The 20,120-nt window shown below is 37.6% G+C and overlaps 1 protein-coding gene across 1 annotated transcript; it reads left to right on the forward strand.

The window, feature by feature from the left end:
- Window positions 1-5,503: 5,503 nt before the first annotated feature.
- On the forward strand, window positions 5,504-19,660 carry LOC143884345 (uncharacterized). The gene is made up of 13 exons (XM_077387856.1): window positions 5,504-5,769; window positions 6,067-6,176; window positions 6,272-6,382; window positions 6,502-6,559; window positions 7,057-7,146; window positions 8,014-8,108; window positions 8,337-8,390; window positions 14,150-14,287; window positions 16,619-16,676; window positions 16,801-16,915; window positions 17,208-17,277; window positions 19,045-19,116; window positions 19,399-19,660. Exons 1-13 carry the CDS (start codon window positions 5,517-5,519, stop codon window positions 19,513-19,515), a joined length of 1,341 nt encoding a protein of 446 aa, XP_077243971.1. The 5' UTR covers window positions 5,504-5,516; the 3' UTR covers window positions 19,516-19,660.
- The last annotated feature ends 460 nt before the right edge of the window (window positions 19,661-20,120 follow it).

Below are 20,120 nucleotides of genomic sequence, written 5' to 3' on the forward strand. Positions count from 1 at the left end.
GGTTGCCTTTTAGCACTAGGTTTATTTTAATCCCACTCTTGTAATGATTACTTGTGGGGTGAATTTTTTAATCCCACTTTTGTAATGATTGCCTTTTCATCCCATCCCAAGATAACCCCAGGAACAAAAATAAACTCAGGAACCAAAAATAAGCTTGAGAAGAATTTTTTTCTACCCAACAGTTCAAGCAACCAAACAAAGGTTTTTTTTTCTCCCACCATATCTCCCAGGGTATTTTTTTCTCCCACATAACCAAACATGGGATTTTTATTTTACCAGGATACTTCCAGGACTCTTTTTTTCCCACCTATCTCCCAGGGTATTTTTTTCTCCCACATAACTCCCGGGAACAAAAAAAACCCGGCAACCAAACAGAGCATAAGGGATTCTTCTTCTGGTCTTCTCTCTGCTTTTCTGATCTTTTCCCCCCAAGCTTTCTGATCAAGGCTTCTAGCACATATAAGAGAGTTCTTAGGCATCCAGGCTGCGTGAGTGCACACCCCTGGAGCAAGAGTTGTTGTATCCTGGAGGCATACGCCGAGACGCTCATCTGCACCATTGATTCGTCATAATGGGGGCGAGATTTGCCTTAAGGACAACGAAGATCCTTCGTGCCTCAACCCGATAAGTGGTCTAACTTTTTCTCTGTTTCATTACATTTGATTCTTGCAGAATAGTTACTGTTGATTTCCGTCTTCTCAAATTAAGGGGTTAATTCGTTATAAGGTATTCTCGAATCCTAAATTACAGATTTGCACATAATTTTTCTAACAATTTTTAGGGCAATGATATCCGCCCCCCCCCCCCCCCCCCCCCCCGCGGATAAAACCCACCCCTTGACGTTTCCCGTTAGTTTCAAAGGTAAAAGAAAACGTTAGTTAAAGAGAGGGATATCACTCCCTATTTTTAACTCCACGCTATCTATCTTGTCCACGTCTCTAATAGGGAACATATTAGTAACAAAATGATGGGCTGTCATGATTCATGTACATATTTTTCCTAAGAAAAATATAAGCATAAGGCTCTGTTCACTTATTTTCCGAGGAAAGGAAAAGAAAAGGTTTCCCGGGAATCTGACGCGGCCTTAGGAAAAGAAATCCAGGAAAACTGTGCCAGAAAAGGTTTCCCACGCTTGTTCATTTGAGCAGGAACTGTGCAGGAAAAGGTTTCCCAATAAACTGCTTGCCCACCTTTTTTCACTAGTTTTCCTGGGAAAGCAAATCCCACCAAAATAAAGGGAAAATGAATCTCACACTTGTGAGAAAAGACTCATTTCCACATCATTTTTTTCAATTTCCATGTTAGATGTGACATTTTCCACCTAGGCTCCTTCAAAATCTCGTGAAAACAAGTGAACATACGAATTTTAGCTTTCTCAGGAAAAAAAGGGGGTGTTTTCCCTTGATTTGGTCTCCCGGGAACACGAGTGAACAGAGCCTAAGGCCCACTTGTTCAATGATCGAAACAATTTATCTGCTAGGCCTCACAACGGATGGCTCATACCCCAAAATTGTCATTATCGGACAATTCTAAGCCTCTGATTTGTAGAGGCTTTTTTATGCATGCATCCTGTTAATTTTTCGCCCTGCTCGTTTTGGATTTTGAATTCAAAAATGATTGTTGGATTCAAAATTTTGAGTCCAATAATCATGGTTCAGTGGAAATCTGTGTATAAATTAGATTAGAGGTAGTAAAAGTGGGATTTACAGGTGAATTTAGAATTAGATTAGCTTTTAGAAGGTTGTTTTGGATCAATTGAAGCCATACATTGATAGTAGTTGGAAGACTTCAATGTCAACTGTGACTTCACAGCTCCCAAGAAATACCCAATTTTTGCTTGCTTATTTGGGATAACAATGTAGGGTGTGAGACAGTGAAGCATTTTAAATTGGAATAGATAACTATTTTTAAAACCCCTAAAGAAAGTTCTTATAGAAAAGTAAAAGAGCCATGTCTTATCTTAGTATCTCATAAAATGTACATTTAATTAAAGCAGAGCATATAGGTAGGTGCACTTTTAGTTGGGAAATCAAGTGAATTTTTTTTATTCGTTTTTTACTTTTTCAGTTGCAAGTAGCTTAACAAATCTGTTTGTTGAATTTCTCATAGATTTAAATGTCAAAATTATAAAGATAAGGAAAAAAATTGTCAAAATCCCTTTCACAGTTTTTCTAAAATCCCTTCCACAGTTTATCTATGAGCCTCCATTCGTGGTCTCCATTAGCTTCACCCATCACCAAAAATGGAAATTGGAAATAAAGAAAAAGGAGTTGGTTTCTGAGAGCGGGACCTGACAAATCCCCCCACATGCCACATGGCATCCGAGGGTAGGTTTGCCATTTTCATGGAGGAAAAAGCCAAAAAAATCAATGAAAGGATTGCTAATGTGTTAAGAGGCTATTTGTCCTTCCACTCTCGGTCCCCAATTGGGTTTCAATATCATGCAAATATGGGCCAAAACACAACCAAAGTAAATCCTAATTGATTTAGCAGGGCGTGATAAATTACTTGCGACTGTAGTTAGTTTGTCACCGCCATAACTTAGAAGAGTCGAGTAGTTTTGAATTTACAGGGTAAAGCACGAACTCCGGTGAGAATGTTGTGTAGGTAACTAGAGCTCCTAAAAGAATATAATTATACAGACATACACTAACCAAGTTGGGACCGAGAGTGGAACCGAACAAATAGTTAGCAATCTTGTTTCTTAAAAAGTCTTTTTGTTTCCTTAAAATGGCAAAACTACCTCTCCCATGCTGTGGTCTCCCTGGCTGCACTCTTCTTAAATAGAGATTTGCAAGGGACCATCACAGAAGGCATTTGGCAGCTGGGCTGTTGCGATGGTCGCTCGCAAATCCCTCTTAATTATATATGGTTCTCTCTTTCACAAGTAAACTTGGACCATTTGACGGAACCATAATGAAATGATAATGGGACCCGTGAATTGCATCAAACCCCACTGTCATCAATGGACCCACTTTTGTTTCTTAATTCCCTCATCTACAGACCAATTATTGGCTGGTCCGGATTGTTCCATTGATGAGAAAGCTTTCTACCAGGTTGTGTTTGGATTGACGGAATCAAAATTGACATCACAATTTTTTTTTAAAATGGAATCAGAATTGATATCATATTCCGATTCTTATTCTAATTCTCCCTTAAACGTAATGAGAGATTTTAATTCAAACAAAATTTAATAAAAATTCAAACAAAATTTAATAAAATTCCATTCTGATTTAGGCGGAATCAAAATCACACCTCTTGGGGTGAGAAACAGATTCCAACATTTTCCCACCCCCTAGTTCCGCTCCCTTTCATTCCATTCATTGTTTTTTTTTTTTGTAACTAAACACAACATTGGGGAGGATTGTGATATGACCCTGATTGGGGACTTCCCTAGGTGTGGGAGTAGATGGGACCTAGCTTGGTATGGGACAGGTTTAAAGGACCTAGCCTAATGCGTTCCATCACATGGAGTTTTTGGTGTACTTTTTTTTTTTTTTTTTTAAACGACAAGAATTTTAATAAAAAGGAAGAGAGCACACAATCGAGGTGGCCATGGCAGTACAAAAAGAGCAAAAACACAAGAGATAAAACCCGAAAACAACATAATTAATGTGGAAGCTCGTTTAGAACGACAAAACTCAGCCTATCAATGCCCTCACAAGCTAGAAAATTTGCCTCCATATTGGTTGATCTACGAACATGCTAAAAATGAACCGGGAATCCCTCCACCATATCTCAAATCTTATCTATTAGAGGGGCAAATATCCAAGGGTGGGGGCGACTCATATCCATCCAACTTATAACATTAGGGGAGTCCCTCTCCACAATCAGAGTGGACAAAATTGCACCGTAGACTAGTTTGATTTAGTGCAATAAGGCCTAACATGTGCTTCACTATAATCCATAAATCAAATTGGACCCGATATAGCTCATCTGACTGATTCCCCCCTCATCTCTCAGTACACTCGCGGCTCCGACTGTTCTAGGGTTACCGAAGCCCGATCTGTCAAAGCAAGCATGAACCATGCCATGTGTTCTAGTCACGGAAGAGGCGACCAATGGAGAGGACTACTTGGAATGGTGCATACATAGGTGCCACCACCGGTCCGCCCAATATTTGCAGGGATAATTCTAATCATCATAGGGACACCACAGGGGGTTCCATAATTGGCACTGGTGCCGCTTTGTCCCAAGGGTTCTACGGCGGCATTTGATTGATGGGTGGGGTGGTACATGATCTCTGGAGATACCGTGTTTGAAGAAGTTATCATGTTGGCTAGAGGGCCATCATTAGTAGAGGTGTGACGTGTCCTGCTATGTGGCAACATTTGCTTGAGGATTCCCTGAGGGTCCATAAGCAACGTGCCACCGCATGGTAGGTGCTTGATTTTAGCGCCCAACACTTTGGATTGCCAGAATTAGGAACATGAATCAACACAAGATGCCATTCATATTCCGATTCATGTTTTAGACGGACTCCCAATTCCAACTATTATGTTCGTATAAGCATTAGGGTTCGTAGCATATAATGAAGAATTGGATTGGCCAAGGTGAAGCTGCAGGTCAAACAAAAGACAGCCCTACAATGGATGGTGACGGTGACAACTCTCAATCGTGCGGTGATGTTGTTTGCAATCACCATGGATGGCGAGGGTCTATGCAGGGCTTCATCACGGCGGTCATGGGGGGTCATGGCAAAGATGAGGAGGTGGGAGGGACATTGCGAAGGCAGGAGGGATGTCAGGCCATGTGAAGATTGTAAACCCACAAGATCCACTTGACCTTATATAAAGATCTCACATTGGAAAGCGAGGGAAAATGACTAGGCATATATATGTAGATCTTTCTTCCTGTGTAGATGCGTTTTTAGCATCTCCAAGGTGCGGGGCCCGCGGAGTGGGTCGGTACGGATAGTGCTGCTAGAAAACAAAACCGGAGAGGGTAGAAGACCCAGAGCCGGACAATATTTACACATTGGGGTTGGGGGTGTGACACCTTATTCATGTTAAAGGAATGATATAAGATTTGGTGGCCTATTTACAAACAAGCGATGGCTAACGCTGAAGCTAGCTATGAAAAGTATAAGGAGAGCTTATTGCAGAGAAGAGATTAATTCTTAATGGATGGATTCACTTCACCCCCAAACCCAAATTTCAGCCTTCTGCTTAAATAACCAGCAGGCAGAGTTCCTAATAATGCCTACCATGAGATTTTATGTGATGTATTTTTCAGAAAGCACAGTGGGCCATTACATAGGATGATCCAAACCGTTCATTTGATGGGTCACAACATAAAAAGGCTGTAGTATCCCTTAAATCATCTACATCCAGTAGACTGGACATTATATACACCTCTACAGATTGGACTATTAGGGTCCTCCCTATAGACATGATCTGTGGGGTCAACCTATTTACGTTGTGGCCCATCAAATGAACGGTTTAGGTCATCTTATGAAGTGGCCCACTTCACTTTCTAAAAAATACTTAGACTTCACTCGTACACACCAAAAAAGAATGTTTCATTCCCATTTCGATCTTCATTGCTATTTCTCTCGTTTTCTTTCACCCAGTCCTCGAAATACTTGTGCTAAAATGAGCAGCCCAAACGAATGCGAGGATCTCGACTTACTGTCGAAAGCTACAAAAGCAGCCGAAGATCTATACATTCTACGCGACACGTATTTTCCCTCCGATCCAAACGAGAAATCCTCGAGACTGCAACAGGAATCAGATCTCGTTCTGAATCTCCTCGATTCGATTCCCACTGGTACCTATCCTTCAAATCATCTCCATCCTATATATATCATTCAACTTTCTTCTTTTTCAATTAGGGTTTTGAGAAGATTTTGGACATCACATTCCAAATATTTCGTACAAAGATTAGGGTTCTAGAACGATTAGGTCTCGATTTATTGAGTTTTCAAAATCAGAGGTCGTAACTGCTTGATTTCATTACATGTGTTTGTACTTCTTAGGGAAGCAATCTAGCAGTCTAGGCTATGTGATTTTTACTTTCTAGGTCACATTCATCCATAAATGCGCCATCCTATGTGTTGTGTTTCAGAACAAAGGAAATCACCATTGCAACGTGCAACTTATGAATTTTTGAAAGGAAAGGTACTAGACGTGTTTCCTGATTATCGAAAAGACGCAGAGGATCATCTATCAAAGGCTGTATGTGATAACATAAGCTTAATTCTGGTTCTTTAGTTTACTCTGTTGCGCAGGCTATGAATTATATTTTGAAATTTAGCTACTTCATGTTCCAGGTTAAGTTAAATCCATCTCTTGCAGATGCTTGGTTATGCTTAGGTAATTGCATTTGGAAGAAGGGAGATCTTCCTTCTGCGAAGAACTGCCTTTCTCTAGCTCTAAATAAGGTTATTCCTGTCTTTTATACAATAATTTACTTTTGAGACCTTAGCTAACCCTATATGGGTCTTGTCTAAGTTAATCAAGATGTTTCCTTTGTTTGTGACCTTTACTCTGTGTCTTGCAGGGCCCAAACAAGAAGATACTTTGCCAATTGTCAATGCTTGAAAGAAGATTGGCTCAAGGCAAGGAGCTTATCTTGTGCAATTTATAATTTATGATTGGGCTTGGGGCTCTTATTGAGATGATTTGTGTCAATATCTTATTTCAACTGGAACATTTGGCTTCTGGAGGCTATGTTTTAGACAAGTTATCACAATTTGAGAGACATGCTTATTTTGTGCACATCGTGGTTGCGTGGTGATTCTTTTTATGATATGGTTAATTCATTTGGGTGGCCAGTGAACAAGGTTACAAGGCCATATATTAACATAACAAAAATATGCTTGCCTGGGTTGCCCGGTTCTGAGTCTCTGACTCAAATCAGGCAGATTTTAATTCTGAGAATTTTACTATATTTCAGATTTTGTTATGCATTTATTTGCATGGAATCTAGAAATGGATATTCCACCCATTGATATTATCTGATTCACCTATTTCTTTATTTTTTGAATGAAATAAAACCTATTTCTTTATGCTAAAGTTTGCCTTTCTTATGCCATATGTTAGTGTGTTTTTTCAGGCACTGAGAATCAGGCTCAAGCTGTTGAAGAAAGCATTAATCATGCAAAGGAAGCCATAGCACTGGATGTCAAGGATGGGAATTCATGGTGTAAGTGTATAATTGTTTCCCTAGTTTAGTAGAGTTGATAGAAAACTATACAATGCCTTTCTCTTTTAATATGCAAATATAGTTCCACTTGTTGGCATCTCATAAGCTGATCTTCGACCCTCTCTTTCTTGCCCGAAAAAGTTAAAATTAAAAGGTAATTTGATCTCCACGATATTGTATAAAAACAAGTTTAATGGAATTTCTCTTAGCTGGTGTTTCTTGTTAATAAATAAGGGCAAACTATTCTAGGCTCTATTTTTTTATTCTTGTTTTGTACAGTTGTTATTCCATCTTGTTCTTAAATTATCTTAAGTTTATTTATAAAGGCTCCTTTTGTAAGCCACAAACAATTATGATTCATATATACGAGTAACCAAATAACTCCAGCTCAAAATTGGTGTGAGATTATGTCCAATACTTTTCATGGTATCAGAGTACAGCCACAGCTGTTTTCTGCTCATTGTCAATCTTAGAAGAAATGGAAAAAGTCCATTCACAATTGATGAGTGGAACTTTTCAGCACTTTGCATCTCTTAATTAATTTAGCTCCTGTGAGTAAATTCCGTATAAATTTTATTGTCAACCATTGGCTTTTCCTACTCTTGTGGCAACTTGTTATTAGCCCATTAAAGAGGATTTTCCACCCAGTATGCTTATAAGACATGTTTTTGATATTTTTTATGATCTTTGGGTTAGTGCTCCTGTTTGTACACCATAAATTGGCATATTTCCTTTTTTGAAATCTTCTACTCTTGTACTTCAATTAGCTGCTGTACATATGCACTTCACATGTCATTTTATTGTTTGCTTGTAGTTATTTTATCTTTAATGTGTTAGCCAATTTAATGTTGTGTTTTTCCCTGACAGACAACTTAGGAAATGCATGCCTCACAAGTTTTTTTGTAACTGGAACGTGGGACCACAACAGACTTTTGCAATCATTGAAAGCTTATCAAAATGCTGTACGTCTGTAAAATTAAAGCATTAAAAGTGGATCAACTTTCTGGTCTTGTAGAGTTTTTTAATGAATATATGCTTTCTTTTTTAGCATGTTTGGTTTTGTAGTTATTCTTATTTTGGCAAGGGGTATATTGACAAGATTTGAATTTTTTTGCAGATGTCCAACTGGTCTATTACTTGTTAACCGATCGTAGAATTTTTATTTTCTAATTCTTGATTATATATTTCAGGAAAAAGATGAACTAATGAAGTCCAATCCTGATCTCTACTTCAACTGTGCAACTGTAAGTCTTCGACTTTGCTATGAGCCATTAGCCCATTGCGGAATTAGCATGCTGGAATTAACAATTTTGTAGATGAATGTTATTAATCTTCTTGATTCATGGATTTTCGGTCTATTATGGAAGTTGGTCAAATGACTGAATTTCCCTCATTACCTGGTTAAATATTATTCTTTGTCAATATGGTTTTCCTTTAGTTGTGGTAGCAAAGCAATTGACTGTCAGTAGCTTATCTATTCAAGGAATAACCAAGTCTTTCACGTACCAATAACTAGTCTGATCCTTTGTACATTCTTTCATCTGGGCATCTTCAATGGCTGTCAAGACTGGAAGTAATTTAAGTTAAACTATTTTCACTAAGCTAGTAATTGAGAACCCATCTGAAACTACCTTGCTGTAAACAGTTGAAGAAGTCAAGAAGAGAAGAAAGTAAGGGAAGAAAAGAGTTTGGGAGGAAAAAAGTCGCACTCCCAATTCGGGGAGTTGACTTTTATATTAGTCAATCAATCATAATTATGAAATTGCCATTAATGAAATACTATAAGAGTAAGGACATAATGTAAGACTTAGTTATAAGTAATGCCACTCGTTATTTGTGACGCGAAGACGAGAAGGGACTACCATGTTAGTTGTGTGTGTTGATGATATTATCTTGACAGATGATGATAATGAGGGAATGCCTGAACTCAAGCAATGTTTGTAGATGATCTTTAGTATTAAAGATGTAGTTGTGATAGGGGCACTTCTCTGGGAATCAAAGTTGCTAGATCATCAAACAGTATATCCGCATCTTGAGGAAGTATGTTGATCTCCGTTCAGAGAGGGTTACTCTTGGGATGAGACCTATTGATACTCCAATAGAATATAATCGTCGTTTGTCTCATGATGATGGTGATCCTCACAACAATCTAGGCCACTACCATCAATTATAAGGTAAGCTTCTTTATCTTACTATCACATGCCTGACCTTGTGTTGTATGTGGCGTAAGGTTACGAGGTTCAATTTTGATTTCAATATATTTCCTGGTCTCCACGTAAATAGAAACATGCTGCTTTCGACTGGAAATTTCAATGAAAATCCTGTAAAATCACATAAACATATGCAAATGATGGAAAGGCTTGACCTGGCCCGGAAGAGCGATCCAGGCCTTTTGAAATCATGATCCAATCCATCAAGGTTCAACCCCCTCCTGCATACTTAAAAAAGCCTTGCCCTCTTCTTCCAACCAATGCTTGCTTTGTTAATGAAAGCCAATGCTTCCTTTCTCTTATCTCCATAGAAAGCGAACCGCACATCATCATCATTGGAAGAATAAGAAGCCCTGGGACCATATTCAGTGGGAGAAGCAGAACCTGGCCACCATATCAAATCAAGCTTCATTGATAGCGCTTCCATCAGAAGCAGGAACATAGGAATTCCTCTTTCAGGAAGGGTGAAAAAATCAAGGAAAAGAGAACCATTTGAGGAATTTCTTCAATCGATAAGTAGAGCCATAGAGGTAGTGGTGTCTTTGCTTGATTTGATCGACTTGGCTCCATCATGAGGGTTGTGGGGTTAAGAGGATTTGGAAACGACCATCTCACAGAAAGTTTACGATTAAATCCTTTTACAATCATATAGATATTCATTCCAGTTACTACCCCTACTGGAGAGCTTAGTGCTCCCATGCCCACTAAGAGTCAAAGCCGTTTTTTTGGATGGCCCATCATGATAAAATCCTCATTATGGATCACCTTTGCAACAAAAGGATGATTATTGTGAACCATTTTGTGCTGTGTTTAGAGAACGCCGAGTCTATTGATCATTTGTTACTTCATTGTGGTTTTATCCAAAAGATTTGACACTTCATTTTATGTATTTTTTTATATTGTGGATTGGGTTCTTCCTAAGCATATTGCAGATCATTTTGTGTCTTGGGCTGGCCTCTCAACGGTAGAATTATTTGGCTTTGTAGCCTGTTCTTTGCAGGTACCCTTTGGTTCATCTTGAAGGAGACCAACAAAAGATTCGTTAGTAGGGTATCTAGAGGAGTTTATAGTATCCAGAGAACTCTTTTCTAATCTTTCGGGCAACTACCCTTGCTTCAGTGGGATCTATGTGACTTCCTTTTCGTAGTTCTTGGGGAGGAAAATAGGTTAAATAATAGGAGCAAGGACAGCCTGAGTCCTCGTTGTGATTCTCCTCCTGAATTTTTAAAGGTAAACTTTTTTGGCTCGAGTTTTGGTAATCCGTGTTTGGCTGGAATTGGAGTCTTCTCAGGGACTCAGAGGGAGAGGTTAGCTAATCTTTCTCTGTTCATATCGAAGAGAAAGTTTCTAACAAAGCAAAGGTGCTTGCGCTTCTTAGAGGGGTTTGCTCGACGAACAATTGGCAACTCCATTATCTTTTTTTTTTACGGCAACTCCATTATCTTATTAATGAGGGAGGTTTGCTAATGTGGTTAGATGGATTAAAGATGCGATTCATCATCCTTGGAGGTTTGCGGATGCGATCGAGGAGATCTGTGACCTTTCTTTGTGGCCATCCTTTTATGGTTCATCATTTTTGGTGTTCGGCTAATTGTGATGCTGATCATTGGCTCATTTAATTGTGGATAGGGATACTTTTTATGAATTTTGGTCATCTTTCCCTTAAGGATCGGATCCTTTTGCTTTTGCCTTTTCTTGTCTTTTTGTTTTTTCCTTTATTGTTTTGGTTTTCTCTTTGCTTTGTAGCTTTAGACCTCCTCGGTCTAGCATCTTTTTAATGATATCATCATTCCATAAAAAAGCCAAATGCGGCAAGCACTTCAAAGGTAATGCGTAGGGGATTGGTATCCACGCTTCCTTGATTTGATAGTGGCACTCCACTTTTTATATTACACGTTGTTGATTGGATGCAAATAGCCTTTTGGGAATGTAACAGCATATGACAGCCTGTTAGAGAACACCAAATCAAAGAAAGGAGCGTGGACTGCAATTATTAGAACAATAGAGTGCATATACCATTTCCCAGAAGTTGTGCTGAGATAATTTGTCAAAACTAGATTTGAGTATACTCCCTCCTTTTGATCAAATGAAATCAAGCTTCCCGTATTTGTCTGTGCCTTCTTCTAACGTAAGCAACAACGACTTAATTAAAGCCCTAAGCACAGGGCAGCCTTCCCTTTCCCCTCGCCGTGACTTAGGGAATGGACCCCGAACGACCGCTTAGTAGTTGGTTCTTGCCCGAGATGAGTTATTGCCATTTCATTTTGACGGACGAAACGAACAGAGTTTAGTTGACGGAAAGGGAGTGTATATTGATACGTAATTTATGAAAATAATTGTCAAATGCAGATGAAAGTCAGTCTCATCAAATTAGGATTGTCGTTGGTCCTTTTGAGATAAGATTCTCGGCCGCTCGATAGACTGGCTATCTCTCTCTTTATACGCAATATCTTTAAAGGCGAAGAGTGGAAGGAGGACATATGGCCGGGACGAGGCCTATCTTCCGCCGGCACCGAGGTTGAGATAGGGCCCGGGACACTTCGTTATGAAAGCAACCAACCTAATAAAGGGGCTTGGCTCTCAAGCTTGTATAATTAAGGCTTAGCGCCCTTACTAGTCAAGATTTTCTTCGTTTAGTCATGCAGTTTATAAAAGAGAATTCCTTCTGTTGCTAGCCGAGTGAGGTAGGTAGATAAGAGAATTCCTTCTTTTCCGTACGCTAGACAGGTACTTTCGGTAGTTACGGGAAGGTTTCTAGGCTCACTAATCTATCTAATCTTTTCTTGTTGCGTGCACGTGTAGCAGTCATCGTTTGGTCACCGCAGTAACCTCCTTCTGTTTCAGTAGTCGGCTCATATAAATGCCCAAATAGTGATAATGAAGAACTATTGTGAAGGCATGAAGTTCATAGGTTGCGTATACCCTCTGCAAAATTCTAAATTTTAATTTTGTTGGCTCAAGTTTTGGTAATCCACGTCTGGCTGGAATCAGGGCCTTCTCAGGGGACTTAGGGAGCAGATAGTTGTGCCCATGGTTTTAAATTTCCACTGAAACCGGCACGAAATTACCGAAATATTTCCGTTTCCATCCCCACTGAAACCGAAACCGAAATGCATAAACGAAAATCATAAGTGTAATAGTCGTATACTATATTAGTATGTATTATATAATTATATTTATACGAAGTGAATGCAAAATGTGGTGCATGCTTTATTTATAAATATTTTTATGAATTACGTGTGAAATTTGGCGGTATTAAATTGTTTGACATGTGCGACAGTGCATGTCGTTTGGGGTTTGATGGTTTTAAACCATTATGGGTGGTTGTCTTTCTTATATGATGATTTTTAAGTGCGTATATGCTCTTATTGTAGCCTTTCCTGAAGTTTCATCTTTAAATTCTATCATTTGCATATGTGTTTATATGTTTCATTGATTTTACAGGATTTCCACCGAAATTTCCATTGAAACCGAAATGTTTTCATTTCCGTGGTGACTGAAACCGAAATCAAAATTTAAAACCTTAGCTGAGCCTTCTCTGGTCCTGTCGAAGAGAAAGATTCTAACAAAGCAAAGGTGCTTGCCCTTCTTAGAGGGGTTTGATTGACAAATGAGAGGCAGCTCCATCATCTTATTGTTGAGGGAGGTTCCCTTAATGTGGTTAGATGGATTAAAGACGTCATTCATCATCATTGGAGGGTCGCGGATGTGATCAAGGAGATTTGTGACCATCTTCTTGGCCATTATTTTGTGATTCGTCATTTTTGGTGTTTGGCTAATTGTGGTGCTGATCGGTTGGCTCGTTCAATTGTGAATAGAGATACTTTTATGAATTTTGATCATCTTTCCCTTGAGAAGCTCTGATCCTATTTATTTTGCTTGCCTTTTGTTTTTTTCCCTTTATTGTTTTGGGTTTCTCTCTGCTTTGTAGCTTTGGACTTCCTCAGTCTTGCTTCTTTTTTAATAATATCACCATTCAATAAAAAGGCTAAATTCGGCAAGTACTTCAAAGATAATAAGGAGTGGATTGATATCCTCACTCCCTTGATTTGATAGTGGCACTCCTCTCTTTATATTCCATTTTTTGATTGGATGTCAATAGTTGTTGGAATGTAACAGCATATGACAGCCAGTTAGAAAAAGTCCAAATCAAAGAAAATAGTGTGGACTGCAATTATTAAAACATGGGAGTACAGATGCCATTTCCCAGAACTAGAGTTCAGATAATCTGTGAAAACTAGATTTGAATACCCATACATGAGATTTTGTATGACTGTAACCCAGAAGCTGATAATGAAGACCCATTGTGAAGGCATGAAGTTCTTCATAGGTTGTGTATATCTAAATTTCCAACTTTCCTTCATTGCGAAGTTCTGTTTCCAATGTTCAACTGTGTAGAAATTTTTGAATTTAGTCCTTTCACTGAAGTAAAGGATGCATTCTAAAGACCTTGGCTTTATTATCTCCTGTCAATAAGTTGTTCAGTTACTCTTTCAAGGATGAAACAGGCACACTAATCGAACATTCAAAGCTGAGGCTATTAGTTGATGTAAACACATCAAAATTTCTAATTTTCTCTTTTTCTGCAAATTATATTGCCATGTAATCCAATTTGTTTGGACATTCTTTTCTTTTTTCTATGTTGACCTATCCTGTTCTTTTATCTGTTCTTTTTGTTCTTTTGTTATCCGACATTCTTGCTTCTTGTGTCACATCTCATTTTGACAGGTCTTTATACTATACAATTACAGATATCATGCCACACAATGATTTGATGTCAAATTTAATTTCAGGTGAACAAATATCTTGAAAACTATGAAAGGGCTCTTAGTGGATTCGAAGCCGCTGCTTTGAAGGATCCTGGTCTGAATGCAAGCGAGGAGGTGCAAAAGATGGTCAATCTTCTTGACAAGCTGGAGAATTCCATAAAGGTAGTTCATTTCATTCTGTAACTCTGCAGCTATTTTGCATAGGTATGGGGTAGGTATTTCAGAATCTGACATGGGTACCAAGTGTCGAATTTGACAGACCTCAGAAATAAGGATCTGTGAATTCAGTAATATACTTTAATCAATTCTAAAATTTAATACTTTAGCGCAATAATATGGTTATAACAGGTAATATTATATTGGGAGTTTTAATTGGTTAAGCAAATGCAATGTTTTATTTCCGTAGAAAAGGCTTACTTTTTGGATGGTTAAAGATCAAAACATATAACTGTAAATTTGTCGTAGTAATATTCAGTAAAAGTAGATAAAAGAGACCTAGAAGTGTTTCACTAAATCCATGAAGTGTTAGAATCTGACACATGTGGCACAGGTACTTTGCCTATTCAGAAGAATCGATATAACAAAGCTTTATAACCATTTTGCCAGTCATGGAAATTTAATCTTCTCACTGGCGTTATCTAAAATTTTTCCATTACATTCACAAGAACTTGGGTTGATCAGTAGATTAACTAGGATAAACTGTCTATTTCAGGTCAGTGAATAGGAGATATCAATTCAGGATTATAGAATGCTATATGCGTATGGGATTTGCAGCTATGTCCTATAAAATTGTATTCTAAAGCCTGTATGAAGTATGAACTACCGCTCCCGAGAAACCATTTTTTTCTTTTACAATTTAGCTGTTCGTTCAATTCAGATTTATCCTGTTTTAAGTTTTTTTCTATTCCTTTCAGCCGTGCGCGCATATTTAAAGACGATGTCCACTTCAAATGATGTTGCATATTGTTTTTTGTTTCTGATACACTACCAGTTTTTTTTTTTTTTTTTTTATAATCTTCATGTCTTTTAATAACCACCCAAATCACGGCTAGGAAGGAGATTACCATAATATCTTACATTTTTTCCACCAAAGGGATAACTGCCAACACTCAAACACCTCTATGAGAATGATATTTGCGGCTCCATAATATAACCCGAGATTTTCCCTTGCTGTGAAATTTCCGAGAATGATATTTGAGACTCAGGTTGCAGTTATGCAATCATTAAATAAGTTTTAGATATGATTTTACTTTCAAGTCATTCCCCTTTTGGTAAGAGACATGATTACATGCATAGTATGTGCAAATCAGAAATACAAGAAAAATAACAGCTATACATACATTTTTATCAGTTATACTTTTATGACTCCACATGCTCAGGCCTCTCTGCTTCTTTGGTGATCTCGAATTCCTAACTTCTTAACATTATCAAACCCTTAAGCCCCAAACCTGATATTTATAACTAATTCTCAACTATTTTGTCAGAAAATTGAGATGACTGAATGTAATTTATATTTGTGAAAGAAGTATATAAAAGGTTCAAGATTTAAGATATTATGAAATTATAACAGAAATAGAATTACGGAACATTTTGGTATTCTATAATTTCTATCAGGAGAATCTCGACTATCACTATATAATATATAGCTTTATGGAATAGAAATTTGAAGGCCATACTAATTTCCTGTGAAGAAGGAAACAGTTTCCTAAGTCTAGAGATGGGTTTCCTATTTTTTGTGGGTAACTGCTTTGGAAGCTAGCAGACTACAACTTTATAGCAAGTGGGGTAGGAAGTGGGTTTGATGACCCAAAGGAGTTTGCTTGTAAGTATGGAGCAAACACTATTATTCATGACATCATCTCTTTGGGGAAGTATTTTCTGGATTTTTGTTTATCCCATGTTTCCCGGATCTTTGTGTGTAACTTTACCTAGAGTGCATATACTTGCATATCGATTCTCCCTTCTCTATTTACAGAGGGTTCTCTGTTGATCCCAAATTTTACATCTAGTTAATTGTGGTGATTAGCTTCTCTTCATCTTCTTGCTGCATCTGTTTCTGCTGCTTCCCTTTTGCAAGTCTTATCTGTTACTGCAGAAATCTTTGCTATTTAATTAGAGATGGAATGGCCTATAATCTTTGTCCACCATTTGTAAACCCTAAACCTTTTGATTATTGGAGCAGTTGTTTTACTTACCAAACTTATATGTTTGTCTTGAATTTGATGTTTGCCGTTCTTTGTCCAAGCAAAATTTGAGTGTTGGTATTCCTCTTTTCTTCTTGAAACTGCATTCTTTTTTTCTTTTTCTTTTTGAAATGTTGAAACTCCATTCTTTCACAAAATCTCACTTGTGATACATATGTTCTGTTGAAGATATCTTAAGTTTTGAACAACTGTATTACTTGCAGTAAATGTATATAGTGTTGCAGAATCTGATAGTATCTGTGAGCTTTGGATTATTCCCTAGTCGTTCTCATAAATACATTTTTCACAGGGTCAGGCCAAGGCAAAGCGACTTACATCATTGGCATCATCCCTGGGTGATGTTATTTGTAAGCGTTCCGACTTATCTATTCATTCCATATTATAAAAGTATTTGTGTTGGGTAGAAATTTAGCATCTCATATTGATCTTTTAGAATTACTGATTGTTTTGTTCTGATCTTTTTTCTTTGAGTGAATTCGTCATACAAGAAAGCCACTATAAGTGACCTCTTTGAAGGGCTGAACAGAGCAGTAGCAATCATTGGCAAAGTGCTCCTCTTCATTAAGCATGACAATGTAGCTCCTTTGTGAGTCATTTGTTTATTTGATATTGCATATTCAACTGACATATTCTTCTTGGTTTCCGTACTATAATCATGAAACTTCTATACTACATGCACTCCATGTCTTTCAGTTATTGTTGACAAGCGAAATTAAGAATTAACAAATGTGTTACTTGTTTTAATTGAATCTGATTGCCTGTAACACTTTAAGGAGAGCTGAAAGAACGCAGGAAAAAAGCACTTCAATGTCTCTAGTATGCTTTGGCTCAAAATTAATTACTAATGAAGAACCAATTTGTGTTTTGTGAATGTGCAGATACTATATAGTATATGATCCAGGTCAGATTTGTTTTGTTCTCTCAGTCTATGGACTACGCAGTGAATCGGTAAGGATGATTTAACTTCAGTGACTAATGATTGAGTGAGACACGAATTGTTTAGTTCAGATGCTTCCGGTAAAAAAGAGGGAAAGATTCCTGATTATTCAGGACCTGCTTGGATCATAACCGATGGTTATTGGAATTTCTTATATCCTTTTGTTTCTTGTCTTATGTCTATATGTTTGCCATAAGCCATGGCACTTCTTTGGACTTCTCCTTTGTCAGGCATAGTAGTGAACTCTGAAGTTTTCATATATCCCAATGGGTTCTTAGGAATAACTAATTTGGGAGACATGAATGATGGGAGATTCACCCCTGACGTAACATTGCTTTGACAAAAGAACCTGACAAAATAGAAGTAATCTATGAAGTGTCTCCTAAAACTAGAAAAATGGAGTGCTTCCCTCCTTCCCTGCCCTGCACATTGGTTAAAGCCCTTAGTGGTTCGAATTCAGGCTAGTGTTTTTGAGCGGGTTGTGCATGTTTAAATCAGCCCAGGTTTTGGCACGAGATTCTGGACCGATAGGTGGCACGACCCAAACTGTTTATAAACTTTAAAAAAATGGCTATTAATCAATAGTGGTTGTTCCCTAGCAATAAAACTTAAGAGTAACTATGTAAACTATCTAGATACTACATATTACATTAGTTACAAAAAAATTAGAAACTAAAAGGAAAAGTATTTGATACTTGACCCATTCTTTTTTCCTCTGTATTAGTCTTTAATACAGTACACGTGGCACATGTGCATGTGATCTAGACTGTTCATCTGGCTGGGTCCATCGTGTTCAAATAATCATGTATATCGAACTAGAGGACTTTTACATTTTGAATTTATTGACACACGTCTTGTGTCATGTCGAGACTGATACATGTGTCGCTCCTTTCGACACTTGTAAATGTATTGTTAGAAGTGTCAGACTTAATGTGGGCGGATGGACACGTCTTTGTACTGTGTCAAGTGTGATATTTTGATTTATTATTGAATGTTGTATTTATCTCTTTTATTATTAACTTATCTTTTATTATAAACACTTATTTTTAGCTATTCTTTAATTAATATTTGTTGTTTTTTTTCCTCCTCAAAACCTAAAACCTTAGACAAACTCTTATTCCAATATTATTCATTGTATCCTATTGTGTCCAGTAATCATAGATATATCATATATACTTGCTGTTTTAGCCATGTCCGTGTTTCTAAATTTTGGGGGGGATTGCCATATCCGACACTCTGCGTCTGTGTCGATACGCGCTGTGTCGACAAATCATAGCTTTTACCCCATGAATGTGGGGGTACTGGGGAACATTTGAAGTGTGGTTTTCAGTACTTTGATCGGATGGTTGTCTGGTTGATTGTTTTTCGGGCACCATAAATGAAAGATCGAGATCACGCATGTGTGCAATGCACATTGTATTAGAGACATTAGAAAGAAAATATGTGTACAAACCTTAAAAAGTCAAAGATATTAGTAGTAAATCTGGTAATAACCACCGCGTTGAAACAAATTAAAATAAAACAAACGAACTGGTAGTTCTCATGCAATTTGCTGCATGATTTATAGTTATCAGGCATTCAGGCCAGGTTTCAGCCCAAGGTAATGTCTTCTTGGGTTGCGTAGGGCGCTAAGAAAATTAAAATCAGGCTTTGTTTTGTGTATGAGCGCATCTTGTAAATAATTGGAACTTCAATCCCACTTACTTTTGATATTGATCACAGTTTAATTTGATTTTGATGTGCAAGCACCCTTTACTTCAACACTTTTTTTTCCTCAGATTAAAGTAGGAGATCAGGTGACATTGATGGAACCTAATCAGAGAGTTGTAGATTTTCCTTGGAAGGGCAAGGTACATTAGTGTGTAACTATTTACTATTCTTTTTTACTGTGGAAAAAACATAACAAGCAAAAACTATTACATTTCAGTTCTCTTAATACCTCGCAAAATAACCAAATCACTAGCAAAGAAACAGATAATGACTTCTATCTATACTTCATTGCGTTGACTTTTTATTTCTTTATCCTATCATTCCAAGCTATGATGGCCGATTTCTCAATTTATGAGCACCAGAACTGAAGTAGCCTGTTTTAATTTGAGTTTGTTTTCATTTTCTTGGCTAATGTCAAGCAGCACTATAGATTCAAATCGATCCGTGTGGATTTCTTGGAACAAATACTTGTGAATGGAAAAGCACCGGCTCCTCATCACGCGGTTCGCACATCTATCCATGCACAGCATAAACCATAACTGTCATTACTCTTTTGAGGGAAACCTGTGTGAGTTTATGTAGTTTGTTGAGGTTTCTTATATATTTTTTTCACTGTTTCTCTCTCTGTAAACTGTAATATTACTTCAAGAAGAAAGAAATGGGAAGTTCAAAATTCATAGTTTCTACAGGTGATTGTTTCCATCTCTGAATACCAGAAGGTGAGAAACACGTAGATCATCTTTGCTGGTCATGAAAAAAATTTCATGGAATATTAGCTTATCCAAGTGTTGAGAGAGGCGTAGGGAGAGTGGGAGAGGGAGAGAGTTTTTTTCATGGAATATTTTCCCTGTTCGCTAGCCACTTCTCACCATCTCCTCAATCATGTCCCCTCAATTCTCTCCCTCCCTCTGCCACTCTCCTTGCCCCTCTCTCACATTTAATATCCTAATATTCCATGGAAAAAACTTTCACAGCTGCTAAACATGGCCATTAGGTTAAGAGATTCTTGAAAATATAGTTCCTAGAAAATGAGTTATCTAGAGTTTGGTTAAGTCATTTTCATTGAATTTTTTCTAGAAATTTCATATATTCTTTGAGAATTATAACCCTTCTAAATCCTGGTATACTTTTTCCATGGAATATA

The sequence above is a fragment of the Tasmannia lanceolata genome, unplaced genomic scaffold (genome assembly GCF_043159265.1).
Source record: "Tasmannia lanceolata isolate RefF3 unplaced genomic scaffold, GAP_Taslan_0.1 ptg000008l, whole genome shotgun sequence".
Taxonomy (NCBI): domain Eukaryota; kingdom Viridiplantae; phylum Streptophyta; class Magnoliopsida; order Canellales; family Winteraceae; genus Tasmannia; species Tasmannia lanceolata.